General features: G+C 34.9%; 2 protein-coding genes across 8 annotated transcripts in view; one reads left to right on the top strand and one right to left on the bottom strand.

Moving 5' to 3' along the window:
• Fas1 (fasciclin 1 Fas1 domain-containing) overlaps window positions 1–21,095 on the bottom strand; it is a 526,663-nt gene that overhangs the window by 114,495 nt on the left and 391,073 nt on the right. The gene's annotated exons all lie outside the window — the stretch shown is intronic.
• Orc3 (origin recognition complex subunit 3) overlaps window positions 5,514–21,095 on the top strand; it is a 50,782-nt gene continuing 35,200 nt past the window's right edge. Inside the window, exons 1-14 of one of the 3 annotated variants that reach the window (XM_076523011.1) lie at window positions 5,514–5,693; window positions 6,182–6,313; window positions 6,401–6,521; window positions 6,588–6,745; window positions 6,820–6,977; window positions 7,042–7,150; window positions 9,957–10,121; window positions 10,224–10,418; window positions 10,486–10,602; window positions 10,697–10,984; window positions 11,071–11,304; window positions 12,466–12,585; window positions 13,590–13,657; window positions 13,892–14,105. In XM_076523011.1, coding sequence (XP_076379126.1) covers window positions 5,670–5,693; window positions 6,182–6,313; window positions 6,401–6,521; window positions 6,588–6,745; window positions 6,820–6,977; window positions 7,042–7,150; window positions 9,957–10,121; window positions 10,224–10,418; window positions 10,486–10,602; window positions 10,697–10,984; window positions 11,071–11,304; window positions 12,466–12,585; window positions 13,590–13,657; window positions 13,892–13,985 — 1,983 coding nt within the window. In that variant the 5' untranslated portion in view covers window positions 5,514–5,669 and the 3' untranslated portion in view covers window positions 13,986–14,105. Of the gene's footprint in view, window positions 5,694–6,181; window positions 6,314–6,400; window positions 6,522–6,587; window positions 6,746–6,819; window positions 6,978–7,041; window positions 7,151–9,956; window positions 10,122–10,223; window positions 10,419–10,485; window positions 10,603–10,696; window positions 10,985–11,070; window positions 11,305–12,465; window positions 12,586–13,589; window positions 13,676–13,762; window positions 13,866–13,891; window positions 14,106–21,095 lie in introns of those variants that run through there. The other 2 variants (XM_076523012.1, XM_076523014.1) reach the window with 2 other exon arrangements.

The following is a 21,095-nucleotide window of genomic DNA, read 5'->3' as shown; positions in this document are numbered from 1 at the left end:
ATTACAACGTGCTTTTAATGCGTCTCTTCATAGCATCTCTTCCCTACAATTGATAAAGGAGTATGTGTCTAGTTCAATGCGAACTGTTTTAAAATACTGGAAGGGTCGAGCTTTTGATTTTGATCGTTGCATAAGTTTCCCATCCGAATTTTTCATCGGCGAATGTTATCGGGCGTGTTGTTATAGGGCTCATTTTTCATTACAGATAGCAATCCGATCGGGAAATGGGTCACTGCTTTGCCTATCTTCGGATAAAGCACAAACGGTCGCGTATTGAGCACAGTTCACGCGGGAACCATTTTTCAAGTTTCGATATTTTTCCAATCTGTATCAAGAATCGGCATAGAACACTTTTGTGGTTTAATTTTTATCCATACGTTTTTTTTTTTTTGGTGATTACATATTGGTTCATTTTTATGCGCTCCCGCCGCTGTATTCTATTTGTCATTTTGATGGTGGCTTTGAAATAAAAATTCGGGAAATCCTTATGGATTACTATTGCTCTTTCATTGGCAATTGCAATTGCAAGCTGTCTACCTGTCACTCGTTGCGCAACTGCTTATGCAGTGACGCAGTTCTCTGGCAATTTAGAGAAAATTAATCAAATCAAATCCCAACGTTATGTGTGTACAGCAGGTCAGAGTACATAACGTTCTAAAAAGAAAAAATAGGACTTAACTTAGTTGACGAGAGGTGTAAAATTAATTTAATTTTCTGTATGCAGACACAAAATCACAATCGTCGCGTATAGATATAACAGACATAAGTAAATCCAATTTGAAACAATAGAATGGTTGACAAAATTGAGGAGTATTAAAAATTTGTAGTTTAGACGTTAACCAACTCGAAATTGCTAATTGTAACGACACTTTAGAAAATCAAATATTTTAGTTGGGTATTATTAATGAAAAATAATGTTTAAGTTAATGGTGAAATAGTCATAAAATTGCTCAACGGTATCACTGGCAAAAGGAATTATTATGAAAATTAAAGAACTCAACTAATTTATAAATCGAACATGTTTTCGATTCACTAAAACATTCGTATTTTAAAAGTTATTTTGCATCACGTATTCTGTTAGCCATTTTCATTTAAAATATTAGACCGCGATTTAATATAATAATATAAACACAAAATACTTATACTTGTTACGTTCCTGAAGATTTTTTAATATATGAAACATGTAAATACAGTGAGATATGGGTTCCATGATAGGCGGGAATGTACGCGTTGTACATATAATGCATACATAATACGAACGTAACTCAGTGTTATCAGTAACACCATAGCAAATGAATGTAAAATATTCGCAAAATACAATGTATTATAAAATACCTCAAGCATACAAAAAGTTTCGGCGATGTTCATGATCGCTGGAAGAAATTATTAACAAGAATTTAATTTCTGGATAAAACTAATTCTCTGACATGGGAGTGTTAATGAACGAGATAAAATGTTCCTAATTAGTTTGTTAAGGACGGAGCAAAATATATAAAATTCTTGATATTCAAATTCGTATTGTGCATCAACGACATCTTCACGGAACGAATTTGTGAGGATTTAACAATCCAGAAAGAGAAATATCCAAAGAGAAATTTTCTACAATTATCAAAGTGCCCAATGATATCCGTGGGATTCAGTTATTAATAAATATTCACGTATTATTCACTTGAGGCGATGATTGACCGGTTTGGTAAAGAGAAAGCAGGGCCGAATACGTTCTATTCGGCGCGCGATCAATAGCTCCGTTGATCTCTGCATCGTTTTGTCCCAGACGTCGCGTCGCTTTCAACGAAGGCGGATGATTAAGCCCTCGATCGAAACCCATTTATTTTCGCAGGGAAGCCCCTCGGGGCACAGGTGTGATGGCCGACCACAAAACGAGAACATTCCTACAAAGCTGCTTGCGCAATCGATTTATATTCCCTGGCCGAAAACGTCTATAGCCCGACTCGTTTCTGAAAGTAGACTACCGAAACCTCGACTAACAAAAAGAATACGCACTGCCGAATTGTCGCTACGAGGGATTATTATCCATTTGTCTGTTGCGACCTCCCTGAAAGTGTATACCTAAAACGTGTCGCAAAAAGTAAGCGATGACATTGTCATCAAACACACTATCTGCGGGTCACAGATCGAACTTTATTTAGGTCTAACGGAGAAAAATCAGTAACTTTTGAAAAAATCCGCATTTTAATAAACATTTAATATTTGCAAAACTGACAATAAGATTTTGATAACAAATATATAATATCATAATATATAATATCATAATATCAAATATATAACGAAATTATCAAGAATTAAATTTTTTGGAACGTTATTAATACCTCTGTCGCAGATAGCGTGTTAATATTGAACAATCTAAACGCAAAATCGTATGCTTCAGTTTCATTTTCCTAGTCCTCATTCTTTCGATGACTGATTTTATATTCGTGAAAAATATAATCAAATTGTGCACAACTATTCAGCACAACTAAGAGTTGATTTCGAAGGTACGAATGTCGACGCCAATGCACTTTATAAACGCAGGACGGACATCGTAGCCCAATCGAGTAATATTTAATGCTAAATCTGTCGAATGTATTTAGATGTTGTAAAGGTTTTATCATAAAACTTGCTCCAATAATATAATTTATTGAAGCACTTCCCATGAAAGAGTTTGTAAAGTTCGTGGAATTGTAAAATAAGGAACACCGGTAATTGGCGTCGCACAATGACTTACTGGTCATCGCACGGCACCAACGGAGTAAGTATATTTTTACTAAATGGTCTTGACCAATTTGTTGCCGCAGCTCCATGAAATCTGCGCACGGATTTGATTTAAATCGGACCCGATGAAGAAAGTTCGCGACGTCTCGAGCACCGGCAAAAGAAGATTTTCTCTGGCGTGGTGGAGTTTAAAAAAGAAAATGCTTTGTTGTATTCGAGAAAGAAGGAAACGAAGAGAGTTTCGGCAGGACCTGATAGAAATACGGAAGCGTGACCTGCGAGTTCGGAATAATCTCAGTTCCGGTGCTCGTTGTACGGTCGTTTACACGCTCGCACACTGTCGAAGGTGTATTTCGGTATATTGCGAGGCACGAAACGCGGCATCTTGTTTGGACACTTCTTTAAATCAATTACGAGTTCCGGGCAGGCAAGTTCTGCGGGCAAGTAGCACCGTTCACTCTCATCCTTCTCTCTTCCCTCCCCCTCTCTCTCTCTCTCTCTCTCTCTTTCTCATCTCTCATCCCTCATACCTCCTTTCCCGAACGACCAGTTCGACGAAAGTTCGACGGCCACCCCCGTCACTCTGCGCCAACGAGGAAGCACGGTATCAAACTCTCGGTTTCCGGATTGTTTGCTCGGCCTCGACGAATTCAATCGGCGCATTTGCGATTCAAATGATCGTAGCAACTTACGCTCGCGAAATCCGCATGACATGACCGCCAGCCCGGCTCCTAATTCGGAAAATTTGGGTCGCCATTACGGATCATTCCTTATAACGCCGTCCGAATGCATGATTGTAGTTCTTTGTTTTTTATTTTGCGATATCACACTGCACAATATTTTTTAGAGGCTTTTATCAGTCGATGATGATAGTGCTGTTCAATAATTTAAATGTTTATGATGAAATTAGGTAACTAAGGTGTTGTATAACGCAGCGATTAAGAACTACTGCTCTGGGATCGTGACCGACGAGCAAGCCGATTTCATTCAAACTTACGTGAGTAAGTTATGTGGAAAAATATTTGGCACATAACTTTTTATCGGCCATCATCAACATTGAAGGGGTGAAAACAACTTTTCAAGTTGAAAATCAAAAATAGTTTTCTTGAGACATTTCGGAAACTATAGGAATTCATTTGTAATTATTTTGTTTCGATTTAGAAGAAATGAATGACGCTGATATTTAGTGACGCTGATATTTTGATTCGTTATTATTGTGTAAGGGGCTGAGAGGTAGCTTCAATCTCCGCACGTATAGATGACTCCTTTAGAAAAAAAATTGTCGAATGTTTTCGGAAGCATTTTAATTTGTAAAAGTTTCGGAGAAAAGTATTCTACAATGATGTCTTTCTTTAGCTCTGGAATTATGTTGTTCATTTCGGGCATAACAATGCAGACAAAGTATTTTCGTAGCACATTGCTAAAATACAATCTATCTATATAATCTTGTTAAAATATAATCAAAATTAAAAAAGGATTTATTTCATTGTATCTTTTTATTATAGTTAGCTTACAAATGCATAATTTTGTTATAACTTTGAAGTTTAAATTATAATGCTTTTGAAGACATGGCAGTGTAAAATTTCGATAAAGAAATAAACTAATTTCAACAAGTAGTTCCCAAAATAAAAATCCTTATCGATATTTTCATCTGTCAATCATAATAAAATTTCAATATGTACGAAACGAGATTACTCTGGTCTTAGAATTGATTGGATTATAACTTTGTAATATATCTTAGTAATTTATCTTAAAATTGGAAATATATTCATTTTGAGAGAAATTTTTATTTTCGAACGCGGTGCGACGACGTGCTGCAAGCAGATTCGTAGCCAGTTACAAATTCACAGCTGCTACGATATTACTGCAGGTGCGTGCATTTCAATAAATGCTCCTGTATTACAAAGCTGCGGTAAGCCAAAAAGCGCTGTGTCTTTTCACCGCGTAACAAAAAAGCCACAGTATGCGGCTGGCCAAAATTGTGCGGGCACCGCAAATATTCCTATGAGTCTCTGCGACTCGAATTCCGGTTAGTGCTTTGTGTTTCTTCAATTTTAAAGTTTGTTAATTCAAATGTCGTGATTTCAGTTGATTTAAATTAAGTTATAAACAAATATGGAAGACTCATTAGTTTTTCAAAATCTGTTTTATATTGTCATATTATGAGAAATTATAATATAGTTTTATACAATATGTAAAGTAAAAATCTCATTATACGTCAAAAGATCCGAGTTTATTAAAAGTGAAATAGTAAAGAAATTCAATTCTTTGAATCCATGCCCCGAAGAACTAATATTAAACATTTTTACATTTTGGAGTAACTGATATATAACTATAATATAACTTGTAATGTAAATTAATTTATTATGACAAATGGATTTGATACTCGTTAAATAAAATTTTCATCCTGATAAATTAAATACCCTTTACAGTTAACACATTAAAGGCGGGGGATCTTGACGAAAGTATGCTAGGTAACGCGGCGACCGCCCCGCCTCGTTTTTCGTCCTAGAGCGGGCGATATTTTGTGTAATCATAAAAGAATTTAGACTTAAAAAAGTTTATTTAAACTCTTAAAACTAAAAGAAATATTAAAAAAGAACTAAACACTAATTACAAAAAATGTTTTAAAGTACATATTAAATCGTAGTACTACGACTCCCGCCTTTAATGTGTTAATATTATCCCTATTTAAAGAAAGAGTTCACTTATCTTAATCAATTCATTCTCCATATAATTCATTCACCAATATTAGTCGTGCTGGTAAGTAGCGCTACCTAGGAGCGCCATCGGAATCAAGTAAGTGTGCACGACAGTTGCGAATAAGGCGCAAGCAGGGGTAGTGTTCGTGCTCAGTGTTTCATTTAATTTTGTTATTTTTATATGATTTTGTTGCATTTATATAATCCTTTGATGTCCAACTAATACGTTTTGCTCTGCTTATTTCTTCCTTCAAAATGGACAACGTTTCCGTGTCGAAGGTACTGTACAACTTGTTGCATATATTTACATAACCTCGAAATACAAATGATCGATCTAAGGACGCTACAACGGTTATTTGAAATGATTGTTTAAAGAAGTTTTAACAATTTATATTGAACTAAGATAAAAATAAACTTTCTGGATTCCTTACCATCGTATAATTAAATTTCTTACTTATTGTAAACTTTATTTTGTTAAGCTAAATCAGTATTTTCTATTGAAAGATTTATGCTATACAGTGTACTAGGCTTTTCCCGCCAAATAATGCTAGGACGTTCTACGAGTACAATTATTTAAATAACTGTAGGAAAAATGCAGAGTAATAATGTACATACTGGTTTTTATTTTAATATTTTCAAGTTATTATTGTGTTGATGTGTACTGATACCTTCAGATCTTTATCTCGTATTTATATAAGGATTTTCTGTTTTTAAATGTATGCTATTAACTTCTTATTATAGAGGTATAGTTTAATGATATATTGTAGGGTGTCTTTGCACACAAAGGTAGATACAAAATTGGTGATAGAAACAGAAAGCATAAGCAGCCAGATTATTTAAATGAACCTTGGTACTTTGCTTACAAAGAATGCTGGGCGAGCATTGAGGAAGCTACAGAGGTATTACATTATGAACAACACATGAATGAATTAATTTAACGTCAAAGTTCTTTTATTCCTCATTGACAACCTTCCTTAACATTCTAGCACATAAGATCTACTATGTTTCAACAAATTCTTAAGGATATAGCATCTTTCGTTTCCAAAGTTAAAAAGAAACCGTTAGAATCACTGGAAAATGAAATTCAGACAGCTATTGTATTAACAGGTGATTATATCTTTCAATATGATATTGTCTTTCTCAAGCATATAATTTATAACAGCTGAATTGTAGGAATCAATGTGCCTGATCATGCAGTAATGTTTACCCGAATAATTTCCACACTCGAGCCAATAACAAAACACACCGCAGTTATATGGGACACAAGTTCGAATAATATGAAACATCTTCTGGAAGAAATAATTTATCAACTGATAAATAGCGACAAAGCAGTTAGTCTTCTTGTCGACAAACATTCTTTGAGTATCAAAAGAATACCTAATACTCACTATAGTATTGTTTATAGAGTGATGAAGACAAAGTTAAAAAAAGTCAATGTACAATGCGTGCCTTAAATTATTGGTATCAGGAACACTGTGAATCAAATGTTCCACTTGTTATAATTATAACTGACTTTGAGAGTTCTTCCCCATTAGTGTTACATGACTTCATTTCCGTGCTCAGGTACTATAGCTAGTTTCTTCTATTGATTGATTAATACAATCTCATCTTTTCATCAATTTTTTAGTTCCTATTCGAGTACAATGAAGTTTATTCTTATATTTGGCATTGCTACCACGTTGCATGCTATTCACAGATCTCTATCATATGATGTTACTTCAAAGTTAAATGTGCAGGTACTAATGACTATCAAGCCAATAATTAATAAAATTACTCTACCTAATATCTATTTTGTATTCCAACTAGTATCATATTTTCAGCAATCTTCTCTTTTGCCCTCAGTTTTTAACACATTGCGGACGGCTCACGAGATATCTCGTTTTTAGCAAATATTTCTGTTACGTAACCATGGTAACGAAGTCTCTCGCATTCCTAAGTAATTTTAGCGATACAAATGAATCATTCCAAGCATGTAGAAATGATCAGTCATTATAGCCAGGGCCAGTAGATCTGTGCCGATCGTTGTATGTATCGTATCTTATAAAGTGTTTTATTACTGTACATTTTGGAATTTCAAACTTCGTGTTTTAAATTTGGAAGGTAACAGTTTTTTAAGAATCATCTATATTTTCAATCTGTTACTGATAATTTATAACAAAAATTGATTTTATGAAATAAGCCCTATAAAAGCAACGAAATGACACATAGATGTAATGAAAACGAAACTCAAAGAGAATTGGTATATGATGATTTATCTGATGGACCAAACAACACATGCGACGAAAATGAATTCAGTGATAGCAGCGATATTCTTGAATTAAGTGATGTGATTAGACATAGAAAAAATCTGAGTAAAAAATATAATATTTCAAGCGAAAGTGAAGATTCGGATGTGGAGACTGATGAGCCTATAATTGAAGAATGGACAAATGAGGATACTTTTCCAAATCTGGAACCTTTTGAAATAATTTGTGGTACAACATCATTACAAAGAAATTGCAGCGTGAAAGAAGCTGTTGATTCTATATTTGGCAATGAATTTTTCCAAATTATTTCTGAAGAAACAAATCGCTATTACTTACAAAATGCACATAAATATAAGGCTATTCATAAACAAGGAAAATGGAGAAATGTCTCATGTTCCGAAATAAAAAATTTGTTCGGAATATTTATTTTGATGGGACAAATATGAAAGGATAACATAAAAGAATACTGGACCGTGGATCCATATTTGGCAACACCTATTTTTTCAAAATTAATGAGTAGGAACAGATTTGATCAGGTTACGAGGTATTTACATTTTAACGATAACACGAAAATGAATGAAAATAGTGATAGCCTCTACAAAATACAACCTGTTTACAATTGTCTACTAGAAAAATTTAAAACTGTTTATACTCCTCATCAGAACCTATCGCTAGATGAAGCCATGATCCCTTGGCGTGGAAAATTAAAATTTAAAACGTACAATCCACGTAAACTTACTAAATATGGAATACTTGTACGAGTATTATCGGAGAGTCAGACGGGATATATATGTAATATAGAAATTTATTGTGGACAAGGCAAAAAACTGCAAGACACGGTAACAACGATTCTTACACCGTATTTCGGATATTGGCACCATCTTTATATGGATAATTATTATAATACTTTGAACATTGCCGAATTTTTATTACAAAATAAAATCCGAATATGTGGCACAATAATTGCCAAAATGTTTAAAAACAAAATCGTTAAAACTACAAAAAGGGGAGAGTATTTTCAAACGGAAAGGTGATATTTTGTTGCAAATTTGGAAAGATAAGAGAGAGGTTCGAATGATTTCGACAATTCATAAATTTGAAACGGTTGAATGCACTGGAAAATATAAAACTATACAAAAACCGAAATGCATTGCAGATTATAATTTAAACATGAATGGTGTCGATCTTGCAGATCAATATCTATCATATTACTCAATATTGAGAAAAACAATTAAGTGGCCTAAAAAGATAGTATTATATCTCGTCAACTGCAGCCTGTTCAATGTATTCAAGATTTATAATTCGTGTAATAATGAAAAAATGAAATATAAAGATTTTCTACTTGCTGTGATGAAATTGTGGACGACGGAAGAAAAATCAATGGATACATTTATGGATGTAGGACAAAGTGTTTCAAATACAACAAATCACCTACGTGTCGACCCACCATGTAGACTCTCTGGTAATATGAAACAGCATATACTGGAACCAATACGGAGTAAAGGCAAGAAGAAGTTCCCAACCAAACAATGTAAAGTTTGTTCGTGCAATGGAAAAAGGAGCGAAACAAGATACTGTTGCCAATCGTGCCAAACAGCATTGCACAAAGGAATATGCTTTACCAAATATCACACTCTAAATCAATATTCAAATTTGTATAATAAATAATAGTTAAAATGTAAAAAATCTTATATAATAAACATATGTATAAACTATGTATATATAGTATTATTTAAGAATACTAAATGCAAATTAGAAATGTGCGTATCCGCTTCCTGTTACTTGCCAAGCATGTTTTTGGAGCGTTCGAAAATGTGCGGTCTTTGAGGGCGTGTTGAACGCGCAGAGCCTCGTCCGCAATGTGTTAAGAAATATTAGCTATAAAAGTCGTAAAAATTTCTTTTGCGTGAAATCTAGAAGCAAAAGTACATCTTTAATAAGACGTTATTTAAACTGATTTAGATGAAATTTTTAGCATGCATATAAGTTATTACAGAGACCTACAAAACGAATTGTTTAAATTTTTGTTACAAGCTCAGATAAAAAAATTAAAAACTGTGAGTTTTTACATTTTTTGCCATTCCAAGTACTACCATAATTAAAAAATTGTATTTTAGTCATTGTACAGCAAACTAATCTCTGTAACATTTAAAAAAAATTTAAATACTTTAGTCCAGTTTTAAAAAAGTTGTACCGTTTTGAAAGTGTACAAATACTTGTTGAACCTATTGTATATACTGTTGCATTTGGAGGAGCATAAAATTCATTTTTTAAATTCATTCATTTTTTTCTGCAGGTTTTCCATTCGCCAACACAAATAAATATTTTGTCCGATGTATTGGAAAATATTGTTTTCTGCACAAATATACCATTTAAATTAACAGGTCGAGCGTTTCAATTGTTGACAGATATATTTCTGTTTTATGATTTTTCCGTTGAGAATTTTTTGCAAAGTTACAAGGTATTATCTACCTTTCGTTATTGTATTTAATTATATTATTCCTGGCGATAATTACAATTTTCAAAGTCAATCATTCCTTAATTTGGTGGCGAACATCTCTAGGTTTGTATGATTCAACATTTTTACGCGAATGACGTAAATTCTCTTTGTTGTCAACCAAGTGAGATAAAAAATAGGATTTCCTTATTAACCGATGATCACATAGCGGACTTAAGAATGTTACCTTCAATAGACAATTATATTAAAAAATTACAAAAAGAGAAGAACGAGGAACAGATTGACAATAACAAATTCAAGGTACCGTTGGCATCACTGATAGAATTATCAACTCATTCAGTGTCATCAAAGACAAATTTCGTTCTAGGAAATATTAGCACAACTATTGATGAAATTTCACCGATATATGGATTGCTTTTTAACAGTATTGAAGTGTTTACACAATTTGATGGCGCCATTGCCAAACTCTCCCATGGGTAAACAGGTACTGAAAACGATCGAAACGAAAGCGTCGGTAAAAATACACGTCCACAAATATTAAATATAGAAATGAAACGCTTTTCAAAAAACAATTTTAGTTGCGTGAATTTTACACAACGGCAGTTTATGCAAAAGATCTGAAGGAGTCCCCGCAATATAAAGAATGTTTGCAACTGTTGGGCTTTTTGTCGAAGTCGGAGCTTGTCTCGAAATTGAATTCTTTCGTGGCAATTATGGAATGCTCGAAAGATTCAGTTTTGGAGAAGGTAAAAACAGATCTTCTGGCTCATATCGCAACAATCGAGGCGGCTAGTTTAGAAATAGACACAGGGACCAAGGACATTCTTTCCACCGGCGAGAAGCTCAGTCGACATCAATTGAAAGAGGTCTGAAATGAAACGGATGAAGAGAGTACCGGACAATAAGCTGATAAAATAAAAGACAACCTTAATGATTTCTCGTTTCGTTGTAGAAACTTTTGAAAATGTCCCAGACGCATTCACGCTCGCCTTACAAACAGGCTCAATTGGACGTAATTGAGTTTCTCGATCAGCAAATTTTTATCACGTTCTTAATCAATCCGTATCATGTACCAGCGAATGAGATATTTTGCTTTCATGATGGCGCTTTGGCGAAACAACACATCAGAGGATCTTTGAGGGCCGCGGTGCACACTGGGCTGAATAATCCACAGGTTTATTTGAATGTAAGTGATGACTGGACAAAAGGCTTTTACAGAAACTGCGACTTTTTTTTCATGTAAAAAGCAACAGAAAGAACGATTTCATACATTAGAAATGTAAATTATGTCACTGCTATGGATTTCCAGTAGGGAATCTTGTTTTTTCAACCTTTTTAGAACTGGGAGTTCCAAGTTAGTTGGGGGATAAATTGTTTAGTCCGAATTTCGTCTGGATATCTTAGCGCGACCAGAGTAATTCGATTTTCCTAGTGATTATCTTTTCGTTTATGAGAAATGTTTAAACATTGCTACATCTTAATTTTAAAATATTGTTTACTATTTCTTAACTTGAAACTAGCAAACAACATCTCTATAATCTATAGTCTAGATATAAATCAATTTTATATATTCCTTAAAAAAAAACGAATAGATGAATAATGAACTTCTGTTTGCATCTGCTGTTTCAACTAGATGCACAACATTTTTATATTGCATGAAGGTTCTCTTCTAGAAAGTCTATAAATTAACAATGATCCACAATTTTAAAAAAGTTGACACTCTAATGTGTAAAGTGAGAGTCGATAGTAGTAAGAGACAAGATAGTATCACTATATTGTGGTTACAAAAGAAATTGAGACTTAAAAATATTGATATCGGTATTCAGTATGCTTAAAAAAATTACATGAAGTTATAGATCCCTGTTAAAAGAATGAAAACAAGTCTTTTGAAGTTTTAAATTAACTCCGAATAACTAAAGTAAATTTGAACAATATCGACCTTGATTAGATCCTTTTTATTTAATGGCAAAAATGTTCTGCCTTATAAACGAAATTGAATAGTTCTATTTGGCATTGAGTTTAACATTTGCGAGTGGATCCAGGATTAAAGTGCACTCAAGATTTCGATCTACAACGAAATATTTAAACAATTGGTATCTTGTAGTTTGAATTGGAAAATCGTAAGTGTAACCGCACAGTTATGATGTAGAATCAATTTCGAGGTCCATCGAATTGACCGCTATCATCATAGAGGATATCTAATTTACAGCGGTTATCGCGTTTCACTTTACTTTCGTCATTGATCTACTATCAGTGGTCGCGATGGCTATCGATTAAGGGCCCCTCCGTAAATGGAAAACGATGCCGCGATGTGGGCGTTCAAGTTAATTGGAAATACATATTTCAGTGCAAGTGCTGCAAACTGGAGACCGAGGACGCCATCCCGTCCAGTCTGCCCGACCTCAGCATAATTTACAAACTTCACTTGGAATCCCGGAAGCTGATCAATATGTACGACTGGCTGCAGGTAACAATCCGTCCGTGCTCATGTTTACAGGTTAATTCGGGTTACACTTACGGTCACGCACCGGCCGGCTCGTCCGCTTTCTGATTTTAATCGCGCCGAGCCGGCGCGGCACGGCGGCGCGGTGTGATTCACGCGAGCACGACATTGTAAATGGGGCCCCATGGCCGCGGGGTGGTGGACTGTTTAATCGTTTGTGGTTATTAGGAGCTAGGAAATGCACGGGGCGAACGCAACGAACCGATGACCAAGGAAAATTCAGAATGCTCCGGTTCGTTGCAGCTTCACCGCGCGTCGTTACATTTGTCTCGCATATGGTGCCCGTAGGATTTCGAGGAATGCATGACCCAGAGCCGGTAGTCGGTCCAATCCGAAATACGAAACCATTCGTAAATCGACAGCTGTTGAAAACGGATTTTCCAAAGGGTCTAGTAGGATAAGCATGAGGATCTCCCCGCGTCATTTTTCATTTTTCTTGCACGCGAAATAATATTCTCTGTCTAGACAATACTTATTTTGCACAACGAATATGCAGTCTAGGTGTACAATGTCAAAAGACAAAGTAGAACTTTAGTACTTCCTTAACGATTAACTAACAAAATTTGCATGTTTAATGAAATGTGATGTTCGAATTCTTGAATCAAGTAAATTAATTGCATGTATCTTATTGGACTTTTATGGAAAGTAGCATAGCAGTGAATACATTAAATCTTCTGCTAAATACTTCTTCTGAATTAAACATCGATCATTGTTATTTGTTGTGCTGGATTTAAGAGATATTAGTCTATCGGCTAATCCAATTAGGAATTATCAGCTTTCGTTTTCACAAGGAGATACTTTAGGTATGCGTTGTTTTGTCAATTCTACTATTCCTGACTACGAATCATCGAGAAAAGTTGAAGCGAGAAAGTTGAATCTGGTTGTGACAATCACAAACTAATTTCATAAGCTAATTGAAGAAAGGCGAAAAGCACTAGTGGTTGAAGAAATCGAACGTTCGCTTGCAGGCATTCTTGATCATCGTGGATCCGAAGAGCGAGTCGAAGGAGCAACGGGACGTGGATCCCAAACTGCAGTATCCTTTTTCATTTAGGTGACTTTCGCGCGACCAAATGTCCTGCCGGTAATGGAGCGCATAAAGATTTGTCTAACCACTGGTCGTTTTGAATTCATATCGCAGCTCGTAATGGCGAAATCGTAGCTCCGGCAGAGATAACTTCCTCGGGCCGCATACCTCTTGTTTGAATAATTCACACGTGTTCCCGTGTGAATTTTATCGCGCGCCAAGGTATCCTTAACGGAGATTTAGAGCTCGTTTTACTCAAGCGGTCGCCGAGCTGGAGTTCCTCGGTTTCATCAAGAGTTCAAGGAAGAAAACGGATCACGTAAAGCGACTCATGTGAAGATTATTGCCCATTTTCGACTTCTTTGCGTCGGAAGCACAGTCACGCAGCTTCGGACATTTTTCACTGGATTGTTAAATATTTTCATACCTTTTTTTAACATAAAATATTTCTGCAGGATATTCGGCTTTTTATTATCTACCTTCTGATAACAATCCTTGATACATTCGTGTATTATAATCTTGCCGTGGTCTTATAATCTTTTAAGGAAATTTGAAATTAATACAAGAAATTTGAATCGTTCTATCAGACAAATTATTAAGAATTATTAATCAGGTTAATGACGATTTCTTCGTTTAATAGTTTCAATCGATTGAAAATAATAGATATTAAATAACAGATAATAAAAGAATCTTAGATTCCTCCAACGTTTTCACTGGTCTGTATTCTTCTTATCAATTTTTCCAATAAATGCATAAAATCCTGCTTATGATTCTCGTAGTTCCACAAATGAGGAGAAAATTTTCATAGTTGGACTGCTAATTTTATGCATATGTGCAAAAATGAGCAGATTAAATAATAAAATGAGCTTATACTCCACCGACTCTTTTCTTAACTTCCATCTATTTTAATCGACGTGTAAAATGTTTACAGTAAAGTGTAATATCAAAAAGGGTATATTATAATACTGTCTGAGGTATCACCCTCAGTCTGCTCATGGTTTCTATCATAATACAACGTATGAAAAGTAAAATTACTAACTGAAAATGACAGTATGTCTAGGCAAAAATTTTCGGAAACTCAAGAGTAGAATTAAATTAACGAGAGACGCGATGCAGCATCTAGTTTTGGTTATTGTAACAGAAATACTCGAGCCAGTATACAACACGCAGTAAATAATTACGCGCAATAGTGCAACGATATTCCCAGCCATCGTTCGTTATCACGCGCGTTCAACTAACAACCACGCGCGTTAACATAATGCACACTTTGCGGCGAATTTGAGCAGATAATTTTATTACGTCATCAAGGGCCACGATTGTTTCCCGATAACAAATACACACCGCGTAACACGGAACACCTTTGGCTGGTCCCTCGATGTCGATTTTATGCGTTCAAATTCTGCACCGTGGATTCTAGCCGATCGGGACTTCCCTAATAGAGTTTGCACTATCGTTATCTGATATAGGATGACACGGAAACTTGGCACGCCCGAATCTGTGCGATACACAGACGTAATTATTCCGGCAAACATGCGGTCCACGCGAAACTGTATTATTTGAACGATTATAAATACTCGGCGATTAAATTCTCGATTATAAATTCGTTTGAACTTAGTTCTATCCAGTGAGGATAGAAACTTTAGATGAAATTTGATGATTGTTAATGCCGTCACAGTACACTGCTTCTGAAGCCATGTGTCTGGCAATGCGATAACGGAGATACAATACTGTAATTGATAATACTGATCCTGTCCCACCTATGATTGCTACGTTTACCGCGTTTACTCGCGTTTGGTACATCTTGATTCTCCTCTCTAGAAGAAAATAATCGTAGCGTCTTAATTCAGTTTTGAAATTAAAGAGGAAGGTTCGAACCTTCCGATGCTGTGGACGGCATGTATAAAAAAAAATTGTTGCAGCTCCATAGCGGGCGTTAAACTTTACACTTTTTCAGTAACATGACCTCCGATTGGAATAATAAATTGGAATAAAGAATTTGGACGCATAAAATTGATTAGTAGAATTCTATTAATTTAATTAGAATCAGAACTTCTAAATTATGCAAATAATTTATATTCGAATAAATAGATAGAATAGTTTGTGACGAATGATGAACAATCGTTATACAAATGAAATATTCGACTAAGAAGAATTCATTCGAATAATTGTCTTGGACAAATATTTATTCGAAACAATTTGTATAATATTCAACTCTGGTAGAAATCAGTCAGACTCGTTAAAGTTCGGCAAGGGACGAATTTTAAGATGAGAAATCTTAAAATTGTTTTTAACGCGACAGTGCGATCTCGAACCTCGATCTTGGTTTCGTAGGAAGTTCCCGGCAGCCAGATAAATCCTACGAGGGCCAAGTGTTCGAGGCAGATAAACCGCGGATAGGTAAATTTGTGAAGCAAGCAGTATTTAATTCGCTATTCGATGCGCGAACATAACGTGCTATCCATCATGCGGATTTCGCGGAGGCGGAAACCGCTAAACTGTGCCGAGCTTTTGACACATTCCTTACCGATCCGCGCGCCTTTGTGCCATATACGGGCTTGAAAGCTTGCTCCGTGATACCGGTATGATCGATACCAAAGATTTCTATAACACTCAAGCTAGATACAGCCGCTCTGCGAACACGCATTGTTTCAATTCCAGCGCGATGCTGTCCGGATTAATTTCCGGATGTCTGACTCCGTTTTAATCCCGGATTAAATTGTTCTCGGTGCTTGCATCTGATATGAACCTGAGCTCCTACAGCGGCACATTTATTTGTTTTTTCGTTCTGCGATGTTCGCGCATTGTGCATGTTTCTGGCTTTTGGAATCATCGATTTTCAAAGTTAGTTTGTTCGGTGATCTTTTTTTCGAACGATGTGTAGCACGTTTCTTTTAGCGGAGTAAATTACAGTCCCTGTAGGTAATTCAAAAAGGATAGGCGAGAAACTGTGGAACATCGAAGATTATAAAACTAACTAGAAAATGCTTTGTAGCTTCTGTTTTTGAGACATGGGTGATGAGTATGTGCATTACGGATTTTTATACAAAATTAAAATTGTTTGCGCTAATTACAAGACACTGAGAGCTATGTAGATATTTATTCAATTTCTTCATCATGTTAGTTATTTGCAGATAACGTAACAGTATTTTTGAATGTTTTAAATGTTTCTACTGTTTTGTAATTCATCAACTCATTGTTTTCATAAGTGCATGAAATCTGATGACGAGAAGGGAAATACTGAACTTGGAACTTAATGATTGAAGGTCGATAACGTAGAATTTTTACGAAGGGTATACAAAGTTTAATGATCAGGGTATTTTTAGGGAGCACGAATTTTAAGTGTATATCCTAAAAATACTTTATTAGATGGAATGCAAATAGATTCTTTAGATATGGTAGCAGTGATTGTGTGGGGCGAAATAATGTTTTGAATCTTTATATAATAAACAAAGTGTAGATTTTTATGTAAGCTACAAATTTACCTCCTGCCACAAATACATCGAATCTGCAGTCTAATATTAAAAATATGGTTCAGATGCAAATAGTTCTAGAACATATTAAATTAAATATTTCAAGGAAATTAACAATGATCTGTTGTAATTATTCTCTGATTATTCGTAATCGATTGATGTGCATTTAGGGCAGCACTAATATTTGCTATAAAATGCTCTTGTTATGAATTTGACAGTTTCATAGTGACGTTTTATGATCTGAGAGGATAAGGTTAAATCGTTTCCTTTTCCAACAATATTGTCAACGTCAATCACGATACTCTGTAATGGATAACGTGTACCAGGAAGGAAAACTGTTCGTTTAAACGGATCGCCGCTATAACGAAGCTGTCAACATCAATGACGGTATAATAACTACATGAAATAGACATTGTCTTCATGTTTGAATTAAAATATCTACTATAAAAACAGATATTGTTGTGGTTATTTGATTTTCTATATAGAAGTAAACCGAAGTTGTTTACTAAAACAATTTTTTATTTGAATAAATTATATCAATGCAGATAATAGAGTACTTTGAAATGAAAATAAGTTATTGTATTAGAACGTAGCAAAGTAAGCTGTTGAACTAATTCAAGCAGAATTTTTGTAACTAGATGAAGAAAAATTCTTGACAATAATGGTTAATATATTATTAATTAAATAAATGCATTTAAAAGGTTCTGGTGGTTTAAATTTTACTCGGAAGTACGACAGAAATTATGCAATGGTCTAATATAATTAAGTGTGTATTCTAATTAAAAAAAAATTAAATTTTTTAAACGATTTTCAGTTAGTAAATAGATCTCTGAAAAATGTTTCCGACCATGCATGAACGCGTAATCCTACGGGAATCAAATCAGCGGGTCAGTGTGGCGATATTCGTAGAACGGGAATACAAGTAATAATGACGATGGGGATTGAAAATTCTTTGTATTTCGTTTCACGGAAGCTTAGGTTTATTGAATCCGTCCGTGTCACATCAAACGGAAAAATTCCGCCATGCGGATTCAATTAATCCTCCTCAATATTCGTTCACCTAGTCCGGCATCGGGCGACGTTAAAATGCACGAACGACTGCGGTTGTTTTATTTCCTTCTGTCGCTTCGGCCTGCATAAGAACGATTGATATTCAGGATTTTCAAATAAGCAGAGGAAGAACGATTCGCAAGAAGTATTGAACGAGGACGATCGAGAGAGGAGAGCGTACCAGAAGTTCGTTTCCTGGTTAAATTTATGCAAATGAACGGCACATGTTGCCATGCGTAGAAAAAGCTTTGGTTATTTCAATATAAAATCATAAACGAAACGTGCAGTTTGGATTACGAATTACTGGTACGTAGGGATCAATTCGAGGTATAACTTGTCACTGATTGAACAACCCATTAGAATTGCAATCTAATAATCAGTACTTTTACCTAATCTCAAAGGGACTGATAACATACAAATTCTTCTAAAATTTATCGATTAGTATGCATTTGTGGGATATACGAGTATTTCAAAAACAAGAAAATATGTATCAACAAAAACTAATAACGCTTGTATTTTGTTTCTATCACGAGAAATATTGTAGTAAGTGATGAAATTAATTATGCAAGTGAAAATAATATTAGTCGAAATTTAAATGTTAATTTAAATTTAAAGTGTTACTTTCAAGAAGTACATTAATTATTAACTTTAAAATATTTGATGACTAAAAATGTGTGATAATTTGTTATCGCGTTCAATCTAAATAAAACTGAAGTGAAAAAATAGATAATGATTCACATACTTTGTAGATTAATTTTAATAGTTGCATAGATACGTAGTTCGATTCAGAAGCACAATATCTCCCAACTGTTTACTTCGTATACGATGTGTTTATGATTCATAACTGGTTAACATTTTGCAGTTAATGGTCTAGCATGATTCAACAGTGTAACCCTTGTATTATATCTGCATTGGTAAACTTGGAAAGTTGTTGTTGGAAATTAACATGATTCACACGTTGTTGAGTGCAATTCAGTTTTTACAGAGGAGTGTTTTTGGTGACTGTAATTCAAATTTAACGACGCGTACACCAGTAGCTTGTTTTCGTGGACAAATGAATGTCGATGATGGTTACTACCACTGTGGGTTGTATGGAATTACCAATTATGATTTTGCGACGACTAATTGGTAAACACTAATAATAACAAGGGACGCTCATCAATCATCGGTTCCCGAATTCAGGTTATGCTGATTACAATAATTGTCAGTTCAATGAATCGTGACCGAACGTCACTCACCTACTGAGTGAACGATTGATAAGTCAATTTCCATTTGTTTAATTTGATATTTCTCATTAATTGCTGGGTTTTGCTCTCAGAGGGCCAGATCAGTTACTATATTAGGGAATTCTGCACAACATTTAAGTTGTATATGAGCATTTACATAAAAATATTCAGAATTTCAATGGAAAAATGTCAATAATAGTTAATAAAATAATATAATAAGAAAAGGTAATACAATTTTTAAGACTTAAGATTTTCGAGAACATCGAATTAGTAATTCGTTTGTAGACTGGCATTTTCATTTTTCAATTTTCTAATTTATTTCTTCTCTAAGAAAGAACGTATGCAAATGCGTATATTCCTGTCCTTTGCCAACGTGATCGACAATTATTATAACGTTTATAGAAAATCTGAAAAAATTTTTAGACGCTTATTGAAGGCTCTAAGTTGATATACATATGAGTTAGGCTTAAGTGAAATATTTAAATTTTCTAGCAACGGAAATAAACACTTGAAAGAAGCTTCGTATACAGCTTTGTTACAAACAAATATTGAGAAATGCTGTTGCAGTTTCTTATTCATCAAACTACAGTATCTCGAAAAATCACAACGAAATTGGTCGATCTTTTAAAAGAACTTTTTTATGAAAAAAATATCTTTAAAATTTTAGATATCTTTTTTTACTTATTTTAGTTGAAACATGCGACCTAAAATGAGATCGTGTTAGTGCAAATAAAATACAAGACGTGATAAATTAAATAATATAAAAGCGAATCAATTGCAAGATATTTTAAATACATCTATACTATTTAATTACATAATAATGTAAGAAATTAAGCTAATAGGGTAGTGGAGCCGGTGACTGTAGGGTGCCGTGTTTTCGGTTTGTCCTCGGGGATCATTAATTTTATATTTATCGAATAAGACACATTAAATTTTTTTATTCTTTTATTTCGTTTATTTCCGAATAAAAAAATTACTGTGTTTGAATAATCGAAATAAATGACATACACGTTTTAGATTCTTTTTGTATCGTATCCGAAACAAAAGTGTCACTTTCACATGTCATCCCTCTCCTACATAAACAAGATAGATCAAAACTATAATATTTCCTTTCGATTGGTACGAGTAGAGGAACGTTCTCGCTTATCGAACACGATTTAGAGCGTCCACGATGTGTCCGAACCGATATTGCAAGGCAAAAGGGTGAATTCCGTTCCGCCCTTCATTTTCACTGGCGATACTCATCCATTGATTTCCCATATGTCATAAAAAAGGAAGAAACGATCGAGAACGAAATGATGCGGACGAAAGCGCTACAGCGTCTAGACGCCGCGATTCCGCTCTCATCCCGATCACGTATCATTGATAATTTACGATCCCGTTGGATATTCGGTGCATCCGGTACAAAGATATTTGCCTTACGTGGAATGATATATTCGCGGGAGGTCGATGCTTGAATAAAGGATCGGCGTTGTCCGTCCGTGGGGATAGATTCCGCTCGGCGATATCGATAGGTTAAAAAAGACGCCGAAGGGACACACAGGGGTCCTCGGCGATTGAGCAGCGAACCTTCAAGAGGTTAGACGACCCCCTAACTGGAAACCCAGTCCCCCATTCCAGTGTACGAACCGATTTGGACAGCAAACCCTTCATAGATTTCTCTTCTCGATGGAGTCCTGCTGGAGCGTAGAGAGATCGATT

The sequence above is a fragment of the Megalopta genalis genome, chromosome 6 (genome assembly GCF_051020955.1).
Source record: "Megalopta genalis isolate 19385.01 chromosome 6, iyMegGena1_principal, whole genome shotgun sequence".
Classification (NCBI taxonomy): Eukaryota; Metazoa; Arthropoda; class Insecta; order Hymenoptera; family Halictidae; genus Megalopta; species Megalopta genalis.
The sequence above is the reverse complement of the archived record's forward strand: the minus strand, read 5'-3'. Positions and strand labels throughout refer to the sequence as shown.